The following is an 11,483-nucleotide window of genomic DNA, read 5'->3' as shown; positions in this document are numbered from 1 at the left end:
AATAATAACTCATAAAGCATACACATACTCCAATGTTAGAGAGATTTTTTTGGTAATGACCAAAAGTAAAATCGTGAGAGTTTAGGTCCAACGCGAGCTGCTTGAAAGGTTAAATCCCTTAGTTGAAGGGAGGATTGTTGAAATACAAACAAGTTCTACATCAATAAAATAAGAAAAAAAAATAATAACCTATAAAGCACACACATACTCCAATGTTAGAGAAACATTTTGGGTAATAATCAAAAGTAAAATTGTGAGAGTTTATGCCCAAGTGAATAATATCTCATTATTCTGGAGTATGCTTGTATAATAACTTTATAAAAATAACCCTCATAAAATATCTCTTTAGATAAATACCATAAAATAATCTCATCATAAATTTGAAAGTTAATTAGTTTTAGTATTTAATGACTTGTTTCATGTGTGGTTGCAAATTTTCTTATTTAAATCTGCTATTTGTTCTTAGTCACACACTCCTCTCAACATAACCAAGTAGAGAACAATATGAAGAAGCTTCCTCTTTATGCTTGTTTACTCAATTTGAGTCTCTTGGTTCTTCTTCCCTACAGCAAAGCCAGTCAGGCTGATAAACTAAATGAGTTGATTATGTCTAGGAGATCACAGAATCCTCCTGTGACTCTTCCATGGGCGGAGGAAGAAGCATTGAAATCTCATTCTTCTGCTTATGTTGCACCACAAAAGGGGCTGAGCCAAGCTGACAAGATTCTCACATTGCCTGGCCAGCCTTCTGGAGTGAATTTTGATCAATATTCAGGTTATGTCACGGTTGATCCAGTGGCTGGAAGAGAACTTTTCTATTATTTTGTGGAGTCTCCATATAACCCCTCGACTAAACCTTTAGTGTTGTGGCTAAATGGAGGTAAAAAAATAACTCGTTGTTTCGTGCTGATAACTAATGCTCTTTTTCGTGTCTCTTTTCTACTTTTGCTTTTTTATGTCTGCCATATCATTTTTTAAGCAGTAAACACAACATAAGATAAGAAGAGGTGATAAATTGTTTACTAGTTAGAAACATTCAATGAAATGTATTAAATATTCTTAACCATTCTTATTGTCCTAGTGGAAAGTAGTCATGACAATCTAACTCGCCCTCGTAGATATTTACCGGAACCTGTCCTGATTTATACGGAAAAAATTGGTGCTTATTGGGTTTTTTTTTTGGTAAAGGTGCTTATTGGGTTTGGATTCGGGTTTAGATTTTTTTCAATTAATAAAATTGGGGACGGGGACGGGGACGGGGACGAGGGCGAGGGCGGGGGCGGGGGCAGGGATGTTAATACCCGCCCTAGTTCCCGCTCTGCTTAATAATATAATTAAAAATTATTTTTATATATATATAAACCAAAATTAAAAATATTTATATGTAAAAATTTATATTATTATACTTTTTTTTTTATTTTTTAAAAATTGTTCATATTTATTTAAAAGAAGAAAAAAGGTAAGAGTGTGAGCGGGGGCGGGAGTGAGAAAACTCGAATCCTGCCAGGATGAAGATGAGTATCCAGATTTTATCCCAAAACTCGAATCCTGCCAGGAACGAAGATAAGTTCCCAGATTTTACCTCAAGTATCGGAGGCGGAGACAGTTTAAATCGCGAGGGCGGGAGCGGGGAAAGTAAAACCCACGCCCACCCCGTTACCATGCCTAATGGAAAGGGGCTTTATCTCTATTTAATTGATGGTAAATCTTAGTCTTCGCTTTTCGTAGTAATGAAACAAAAATATCAGTTTATATAGTTGTCCCCATGAATATAAATGAACATGATTAAACTTGATTAAATGTTTTAATTATCATCTTCTGAACTTTACAGACTCACATCTCTATGTAAACCACAACATTTTTGAGTGACAGATCATTCACGTGAGAATGGTAGGATTGCCATTTGCTTAAAAGATTCTAACAATATAGTGTTTGAAATTCACAGGACCCGGTTGTTCCTCGTTGGGGTATGGTGCCTTTGAAGAATTGGGACCTTTTAGAATAAACTCTGATGGGAAAACACTTTATCGTAACAAATATGCTTGGAATGAAGGTGAGATAGGCATCATCAGTAAAATTGTATTTCTATATTTTTTTACCTATTTGATGCACTTCAAAAAGACATGAATATGTTAACATATAATGGTGCATTATGCAGTGGCAAATGTGCTGTTCTTGGAATCCCCTGCTGGAGTGGGCTTTTCCTACTCAAACACCACATCTGATTATGAAACACGAGGAGATAACTCAACTGCTAAAGATTCCTATGTTTTCCTCATCAATTGGTTAGAGAGGTTTCCACAGTACAAAACCCATGATTTTTACATCACTGGAGAGAGCTATGCTGGCCATTATGTGCCTCAGCTTGCATACACTATTTTGGTGAACAATAAAATCAGTCACCAAAGTATTAACCTCAAAGGCATTGCTGTATGTTCAAAATCTACCACTACTACTACTGCAAATGATGCCTATTTTTTTCCATACCACTTACCATCTCATTTTTAACTTCAATTCTTAATTTGTACTGAAATTTTCAGATAGGGAATGCATTGATTGATGAAGCTACAGGTTCAAAGGGAATGGCTGATTATTTATGGACTCATGCTTTGAGCTCGGATGAAACCCACGAGTTGATTGAGAAGTACTGCGATTTTGCATCTGAAAACATTACGGCAGCATGTGACAATGCAACAACAATGGCTGCGATTGAGAGAGGAAACTTGGACTTCTATAACATCTATGCTCCATTGTGTCACGACCCTTCTCTCAAAAATGGATCAACTGGTTCTGTAAGTAATACATACTCCTATATCCGGATGTGCATCATTGTTTGAGGGCAAAATAATTCAAACTTGTACATAGATGTGAAAATCATTTATTTTAATAGTAACACCAGTTTTGAACCAAAATGAGCATATCATTATAGAAATCACATGCGCTGTTCATTTCAGTTTATTTTTATTGTCAGTACTCTCTGACACTTAATTTCAGGTATATGATTTTGACCCGTGTTCTGGTTACTACGGCGAAGCCTATTTTAATAGGCCAGAGGTCCAACTAGCTCTTCATGCAAAACCCACAAACTGGACCCACTGCGGGTAATCTACAATAACTTGGAAAATCAAAAAAACTATAAACCTATTTGAATTGAAAGAATGTTTCTAGTGCATTTGTAGTTAAGGGAGGAAAAATTACTAGTTAATTTGGAACTCAGTCTCCAATTAATCTTTACATGACATGTAATAGTAATTGCTTGAGATTATGGAAAATTGGCTGTCACAGCACACCTAATAATTTGGGAAAGTGAGAAGAATGTTATCAACTACCTTCGATCTCAATTCAGAGAACTTTTGTGGTGTACTGAAAAAAGACTTTTGTAATTATTTATCAAAGCAAAAAATGAAAATAAAATTCATTTTCTCGATCAAACACTACTATTTAAGTTAATTGCTAACTAATCATCTATCATATTTTGCAGAACTAACAGTAATATTTCGATGAAATGGAACGACAGCCCTACTACCATCCTACCTGCCATCAAGTATCTCATCGGCAGTGACATTGGATTGTGGATATACAGGCAAGTTCAATTTCCCTAAAGTTTTATATTAAACAATGTTATGACAAGTTGAAGCAGCTAGAACCATGAGAACGCCATAGTTACAACATATACACTACAAAATAAAATGTACCCTTGGATAGTTATCATTTTTTTCCCTTCTGAATTAGCATGTAGGACGTATGTCTTACCCATATTCTGATTCCTTGGAAATCTTTCTGTAATGAGTAATGACAAAGCTCCACTACCCCAACCACTAGATTACAATAATGAGGTTTCAACTTTGTTTTATGTATTCCGAGACTAAATTTACATGACGTGTTATTCTATACAGTGGTGATACTGATGCAGCGGTGCCAGTCACATCTTCCAGATATGCAATCAACACCCTCAAGCTCCCTATTCAGGTTCCTTGGCGTGCATGGTATTCTGGAAATGAGGTACTAAAATTAATAATTAATTCTTTAAGTATTTTTACGTTATTTCTCCCTGTTTAACATTTCCTTTCACTCGCAAATAATAGCTAAAAGATTTTTGAGTATTGCCTCCAACACAGCCTTTTCCAGTCACAATAAAATACAGTTGACTTGTGCATGGTTAGAAACTCAAGCCTTTGAACAATTAGTATTAATTGATATTGCTGAACGGTTTGATTTTCAGAGGTACACAAAACACACAGAAAAATTCTGTAAAGATGAATGTGTTTGTGTCAACTATTACATATATTGATTTTAATCATCAAAAGAAAGGCTTTAGAGAACGGTCTGCAACCACAATTATAGCCATATATATAACTCGCATTTGTCCAAAATTATTCGTAATATCAAGGATTGCAGCAAAACAGTTACTGTAACCATGACTACAATTTCAAACCTTATCAAAAGCCAGATTGTGGCATCAAATTTATGATTTGACACCGATTATTGAGTTTTCTTCTAGACCAATTAATATATTATATTTTTTAACATGACCAACTTCTGATAATCACATGCAGGTTGGAGGATTTGTGGTGAAATACAAAGGAGTGACATTTGCTACCGTTAGAGGAGCAGGACATGAGGTTCCAAGCTGGCAACCAGCAAGAGCTCTGACCTTGATCTTCTCGTTCCTCAATGGAAGCCTCCCTCCTGCTTCTCCAGGGAAAGGGTTCTAAGTATGACCCATGCCTTCAACTTTTAAAATTCATTAATGCACCTCACCAACTTGAGCTGCACTTTATGCAAACTCTATTAGTTAGATTATAATGAAAATTTCAGTTTCAAATAATAGATTTGTCATGTATCAATTTATTGACATGCTATGTAATTTTGTTGAATACTTGGCAAAAAACAGCTCTCGCAAGTTGTTAGTCTTTCATGTTTGTTTTTGTTGGGAACAAAAAGACACTTTTCTTTTTGCACAATGATGACACAAAAACACCTTAAGGTAGAGAAAGAAAGAAAGATCACAAAATTTTATCTAAAATTTTATCTAATATAGATTGGTCAGTCATGTCTATATTCATAAGAACATTGATTATCTCAAAATTTTTGAAACTCTACGTTCGAGTTTTGTAAGTGAAACTTGAAAACTGTATTTCACAAGTTTTGTCAATAAAACTTGAAACCCCTTTAACAAGTTTTGCAAGTGAAATTTGGAAACTCTGAACTCAAGTATTCTTGTGAAACTAGGCAAATTCTCCTTCACAAGTTTTCTAACTAGTAAGCTCTTTTTCATATAATCTTCTTTTCTCACTTAGGATGATGACTCTTCTAAAAGTGTAGTGGTTCTTCCCATCTCAAGATCTATTTCTTGACCTAATATCTTAATATTAAAAGGGAAAACAAATTCCTAAAATAAATACAATATATTTTAATTTTAAATAACATCCTTATAAGAAAATAATATTTTTTAAAATTTTAAAAATATCTTAAATATTTGAATTTAAAAATTTCAATTGTTTTCTCAACAATTTCTTCCTTAATTAAATTTTCAAACTTTATCTTTTTATTATTTTAGATGTTCGTCATAATTATTTTTGATTTTACTTTTGCTCTTTTGTTATATGTTTAAAAAATATGTCCTTAACCACAATAAAAAATGTTAAAAAGAATACGACTAATATTTTATGAAAATATGTCACACGATGCCAAAAATTATAATAAAACATAATTTTAAATCCATTAAGCAATATAGAATAAAAGTAATAGCAGAATAAGATGGCCTACCAACCTGGAATGTTGCCAGTTGTTTTCAGGGTACGGTACAATGTATATCTCGTTATTTTCCATCATCTGTAAAAAAATCTCCAAATTTGAAGTGTGTTAATCGAAAATGAGTACATTGTCTTAAAAGTACAATTAAATTGATTTCAATTAATCGAAACAAAGCAAAAGATAATATAAAATTACATTAAGAGTTTTATATACACTTTTTAAAAGACAATGTTAATTTTATTTCACTGACTTATATTAATATAGTCCACTAAATTGTTTCAAAGAGACAGATCATAATTAACTAATTAACAAAACTAATTGATAAGATATTAAGTATCTTTTACTCCAAAGAAAGAAAAAAAAAATGAGGATAATCTAATTTCGCAGCACCGCTATTGACAAGTATCAGTGGAGAAAATTTTATACACTAGATCATCATTGGAAAAAAAAATGTTTGGAGTTCAGAAAAATTTGAAGGCCGAAACTCATATTTTTATTCATACTTGTAATCTTTTAAATACACAAAACATAATTGAAAGTTGATACAAATTTTACTCATAAACATAAAACTAAATGACAAATGTAAATACTCATAAAAGTGTAACAGCACCTATAATTCCTATAATTAAAATTTATAACCATAGAAATTCTAATAATGCTCCATTAATCTGAAATAAACTCAAATAATAGATGCTGATTCAGATTCTCAACACTCTTCCTTGTATCAGTAGCTATTAACTCCAAGTTTCCCTCTCAAGTTTTCAAACTTTCCTTTTGGAAGTGTCTTTGTGAAGATGTCTGCCAATTGATCTTCTGTCATTCAATCTAACTCCTCCTCCTGTCTTTGAATACCATTTGTTGAAATTTGTCATATCAAATACATATTGCATAAAAGTGTGACCAAATCTTTCATGCCAAACATTACTCTCATCAATTTTAGCAATAAAATCATGATCTTCAACCAAATCAAATTTCAAATAAAAACCGTTTTTGGTCATCTCAATCTTTGCAATCTCTAAACCATGTTCATCCATGATAAAACAATAATTCTCTTTAAAAGAGACTTCATAACCATTCCTTAGCATTTGTGGAACACTAAGAACATTTTGATCCAATTTTGGAATGTAGAGAACATCTTTTACAATTAACATACCTTTCTTGGTTGCAATAGAAACTGTTCCTTCTCCATTGGTTTGTACAATTTCACCATTTCCCATCTTGACTTTTGACTCAATTGATTTGTCAATGGAGGTAAAAAATATTTAGTCATGTGACTAGTGCAACCACTGTCAATGAACCAAGTATTCAATTCATGTGAATTGAATTCTTGAGATGCCATAAATAAATACTCATCTTCATCATCATTTTTTTCTTCAATCACATTTGCCTATTTTTCTAGTTGTTGTTCAGGCTAATTCTTCTTTAATCTGCAATACTTTTCACTATGACCATTTTTATTGCAAAAATTACAGTGAAAAAATGGTTTATCTTTAAACCAACAATCTTCTTTAGAATGGTTGGTTCTTTGGCAATGAAAATAAGGCAAAAAATTTCCTTTTCTCGAAGAACCTTTATCTTTTTCTTTGTTCTTATTAAAAGTTCATGACTTTCCAAAATTCCTTCCATTGTGCTTTGCTCGAAAGGAACCTTCAACAGCTTCATCACTTCTAATGGAGACTCTTTGCTCTTGTGCGTGAAGCTTGCTGGTCAATTCAGTAATTGTGAGAGTTTGCAAATCACAAGACTCTTCAATTGCAGAAATCTTGGCTTCAAATCTTTCAGGCATTGAAACCATGATTTTCTCGACAACCTTTTGATCTGTAGATGATGTTTCACCAAGAAGTCGCATTTGGTTCACAACATCCATTAATCTGCCAAAATAATCTTTAACAGATTCATTATCCTCCATCTTCATCAATTCAAATTGTCTCTTCAATGTGAGAAGTCTAACATATTTGACTCTGCTACTGCCTTCAAATTCATCTTGAATCTTGTCCCACACCTGTTTAGGTGTTTCCAAGTCCATGATTTTAGTAAAAATATGATCTGCAAGTCCTGCATGTAGACAAGTGATGACTTTATCTTTCTTCAACTTCTCCTCCTCATAAGCTTTGATTTGTGCAATGGTTGAATTTTCTCTCAATGGTGGTGGATTAGCTTCAGAAATTACAACATTCCATAAGCCTTGAGATCTTAAAACAAATTTCATCATGACGGCCCAAATATGATAATTTTCACCATTAAACATTAGAATTGCAGGTGAATTGGTGGAAGTAGACATCCTTGCACCAAAAATTGTTTAAAAAATAAATCACTCAATTTAGTGTTTGCACTCAATCTCAATGTGTTTAGCGCTCAATAAACTTTTCCTCACAGCCTGTAAGAAGCAAGCTCTTGATACCACTAGTTAGAATTCAAAAAAATTAGAAGGCTGAAACTCATATTTTTATTCATGCTTGTAACCTTTTAAATACACAAAACACAATTGAAAGCTGATACAAATTCTGCTCATAAACATAAAACTAAATGACAAATGTAAATACTCATAAAAGTGTAATAACACCTATAATTCCTATAATTAAAATTCATAACTGTAGAAATTCTAATAATGCTCCATTAATCTGACATAAACTCAAATAATAGATGCTGATTCAGATTCTCAACAAAAAATCATGAGTATATGCTAGAAGAAAGAGAGTTTAATTAGTTCTAGGGAGAATAGCTATGTAGTAATTTTAAAATTGGGACCTATAAATAGATAAGGGACATCAAAAATAGTTGTACGAAAACTGTATTACAATTGTTTGAAGGGAACTCTACACTTGGCAGAGCAATAAACACTGATTCTGTTCTTTATTCTGTCTTTTCTGTATTCTTTCATTCTCTTACTGTTATAGAAGAGGGAGGACCTACCATTTCCTCTCAAGCCATATAGACCCAATTGAGTATAGAAAAGATTAAACACATACTAGTTGTAGGACAAATGATGAGGTGCCATTGGAGTTAGAATACTAAAGAGAGACAACAAAAAAAGTAGACTAGTAGAGGTTATGTTGTGTGTTGTTGAATTAGTACATGTTGCTTTTCTTTTGATCCATGAAAAAATGGGAAGGAAATTTCAATTGAAAACATTTTCAACCCATCATAATGGGGAAACAAACATTTTCAATTGAAGTTGAGAATTTTTCATTGTCATAATTAAATATTTTAAAGTCGTAGTTCTTTATTTTAATTATAAATTTAGTTAAAAGTCGTTTATGTTCAGAAAAAGTAAATGATGTTTGTTTGTCAATTTAGGTATATGTTGCTATTTGCTTATCTAATAAGGAGTTAGCCAATTTTAATATTTAAATCTTTACTGTAAACATTTTTAATGTGTGTAAAACTGAGTTTATAACTCATCAAATCAGCTTTTGCCTCTTTTCTACGTGTGATACTGCAGATTTTCTACTAATTTAAATATCTATATTTTGTTTAATCACACACTTATGTTTTTAATGTTCTTTTTTCAACAAAAACAAAGATAAGGGGTTTGGTGTCAAATTTTAAACTTGTGTATTAAGTTTGTGGGGATACCCCTTAAGTTCAGGAGGGAAAACAATATTTTATGCACAAGGATATTACATTTATAGTATAAAAGTCTACAACAAATACAATTATGCAAGTCTACAAATTTTAACATTGAAAAAGGTTAAATAAATATGATCTTAAAAGTCAACACTAAAAGCCCATATGCAACATAGCAAGGGAATTTTTATAATGTCATTCATTCATCTTTGAGAAGGTTGTCAACTAAAGGGCATTATACAGTAACAATACCAGTCAGAAAAAAAAGGATTAAAAGCCACCAGTAGATGGACAGTAACAAGTATTATTATACTTATGACAAAGAGAACATCTTTGACAAGCTCATTCTCATAAAATGGGAACCAACCTTAACATTTAGAATTATCCATCGTACTAAATTTGCAATCAACTAAGAGAAGTGGAACCACGGTCCAAAAATATAACATGTAAAGAGATAATTGGCAACAATAACAGATAAAGAACACGATAAAAGCAAGTATATCGGAATATGCTGAAAGAGAGGATGTAAAATTATCCAAGAAAACCAACAGAGAAGAAAAGAAAGTGCATTTCCTGAATCTTGGGATTATACCATGAGAGCACCTTGCATTGTGAGTATACTTTCAACATTAAACTTCGACGCAGAGTGACGTGAAGCACTCAGCTCTCTTATTTACAGAAGAAAAAAACAGAACACAATCTTAGTCAATATTACTCAATTTTAAAGCTCAAAGCATTCTAAGTAAAGGGAAAAAAGAACAAAAGAAAATGATTTTAAAATGAATGTATCAACTAGTTTTAGGGTGACATGATCATGTCACCAGGTTTTTTTTTTTCCCCTCTCTGTTCATGTTAGGAAACATTCTTACGTTGATGTTCTCTGACACTTAATTTTCTTCCAAACTGAGGTGATAACTTCCCGAATCCTTGTCCAGAAAGCAAGGAAGGGTACCTGCAAAGGCACTCTGATGCTCAAGTCAATATTCGGTACAGATTACAGAGAAATAAATATTGTATTATTAAATAATCATACCTACCTTTCTGTCCCATCAATATTGTATTTATAGTGACTTATTTGGGCCTCGTGGGCCTTTTTGATTAAGAGATTAATAATTTGAGTTTCATACCTTAATCTAAGCTGACGTGGACCTCTATTGTCTAACCAAAATTAACATAATGTGACTTCAATAATAGGGGGTATTTGGCCGAATACCCTTTCGGGTTATGCATTAGCCAAACTGGTACTCGACCTTCGGCCTTCGTGACTGGGTGGCTGCTTGGCCTAGGGTGACGTGGCTTTGGTGGTGGCGAGTATCTAGCTTTCCTTGTGGTTGAATACCGGGTTGTGCACTGGTCGAAGGGGTGTTTGATTCCCCAGTACACATCCCCCCCAAACCCGAGGAGGTATGACGAAGGGGTTTGATAACTTGATGGAGACCTCCCTTCCATGGTTGATAATGGTGTGTTGAAGAGAGTCACCTTGCCCATGATCTAGGCTCACCAAAGGGGAAAAGAGATATGGACGTTTAGAGTGAAGGGAAATTTAGGCGTGAAGATGATGAAGGGTGTAGGTGGAGGTGTATGGTTGCTCAAGTAGGTTGGCTCACTCCAAAGGTAGATGGAGGCCACTCTAGGTTTCTCACTCTCTAATGGTGGAGATAGGAGAAGGTTAGCCAAAGGTAACCTAGTGACTAAGGATGGGATTTTGAGGCATAAAATGCTCACTCAATATCATATAATCCAAAGTATTTACAAGGTGTGGGGCATTGGGTATTTATAGGAGGGGAGGCATCTAGGGTTGCATTTGGAGGATGCATGGCCAAAATTCACAAGGCAAATGCACTCCAAATGAGATGCAAATTAACACTAGATGCAACTTGGTGGCCAAGGATGGAATCTTTGGGTTTAGATTGGCTATATCTAGGTGCATGATAAGACCATGCAACCTTTGCCCTCCACTTGGGCTTAAGCCTTTATAACACCAAAAATAGGTCCAAGAACACCAAAAAAATGCGTCACCCCCTAATTTAACACCCTAGCCCAAAATTAAAACCCTAATCATCTAGAGCACCCCATAATACAAGGGTAAAATGGGAAATATAAAAGAAAATAAATTCTAAGTCCTAAACACCCCAAAATACAAGGGTAAAATTGGAAAA

At 33.6% G+C, this 11,483-nt stretch overlaps 2 protein-coding genes across 2 annotated transcripts; one reads left to right on the top strand and one right to left on the bottom strand.

Annotated features, from left to right (window-relative positions):
* The first annotated feature begins 485 nt into the window (after positions 1-485).
* LOC109793024 (serine carboxypeptidase 1) lies at positions 486-4,918 on the top strand. The gene is made up of 8 exons (XM_020352487.3): positions 486-880; positions 1,946-2,053; positions 2,159-2,430; positions 2,541-2,792; positions 2,995-3,101; positions 3,482-3,583; positions 3,897-4,002; positions 4,557-4,918. The coding sequence occupies exons 1-8, from the start codon at positions 505-507 to the stop codon at positions 4,713-4,715; spliced, it is 1,482 nt and encodes a 493-aa protein (XP_020208076.2). The 5' UTR covers positions 486-504; the 3' UTR covers positions 4,716-4,918.
* A 2,439-nt stretch (positions 4,919-7,357) lies between these two features.
* On the bottom strand, positions 7,358-8,038 carry LOC109793023 (uncharacterized). The gene has a single exon (XM_020352486.2). It carries the CDS (start codon positions 8,036-8,038, stop codon positions 7,358-7,360), a length of 681 nt encoding a protein of 226 aa, XP_020208075.2.
* Positions 8,039-11,483: the final 3,445 nt, after the last annotated feature.

This window comes from Cajanus cajan, chromosome 2 (assembly GCF_000230855.2).
Source record: "Cajanus cajan strain Asha chromosome 2, NIPB_CcT2T_4, whole genome shotgun sequence".
Lineage (NCBI taxonomy): Eukaryota > Viridiplantae > Streptophyta > Magnoliopsida > Fabales > Fabaceae > Cajanus > Cajanus cajan.
The sequence above is the reverse complement of the archived record's forward strand: the minus strand, read 5'-3'. Positions and strand labels throughout refer to the sequence as shown.

What these genes read in the sequence shown, in the direction of transcription:
- LOC109793024 (XM_020352487.3), top strand. Translation starts at nt 505, where the DNA reads ATGAAGAAGCTTCCTCTTTATGCTTGTTTACTCAATTTGAGTCTCTTG. An exon ending in CAAATATGCTTGGAATGAAG is followed by an intron (nt 2,054 to 2,158) that starts GTGAGATAGGCA and finishes TGCATTATGCAG; the next exon opens with TGGCAAATGTGCTGTTCTTG. An exon ending in ATTGGATTGTGGATATACAG is followed by an intron (nt 3,584 to 3,896) that starts GCAAGTTCAATT and finishes TATTCTATACAG; the next exon opens with TGGTGATACTGATGCAGCGG.
- LOC109793023 (XM_020352486.2), bottom strand. Translation starts at nt 8,038, where the DNA reads ATGTCTACTTCCACCAATTCACCTGCAATTCTAATGTTTAATGGTGAA.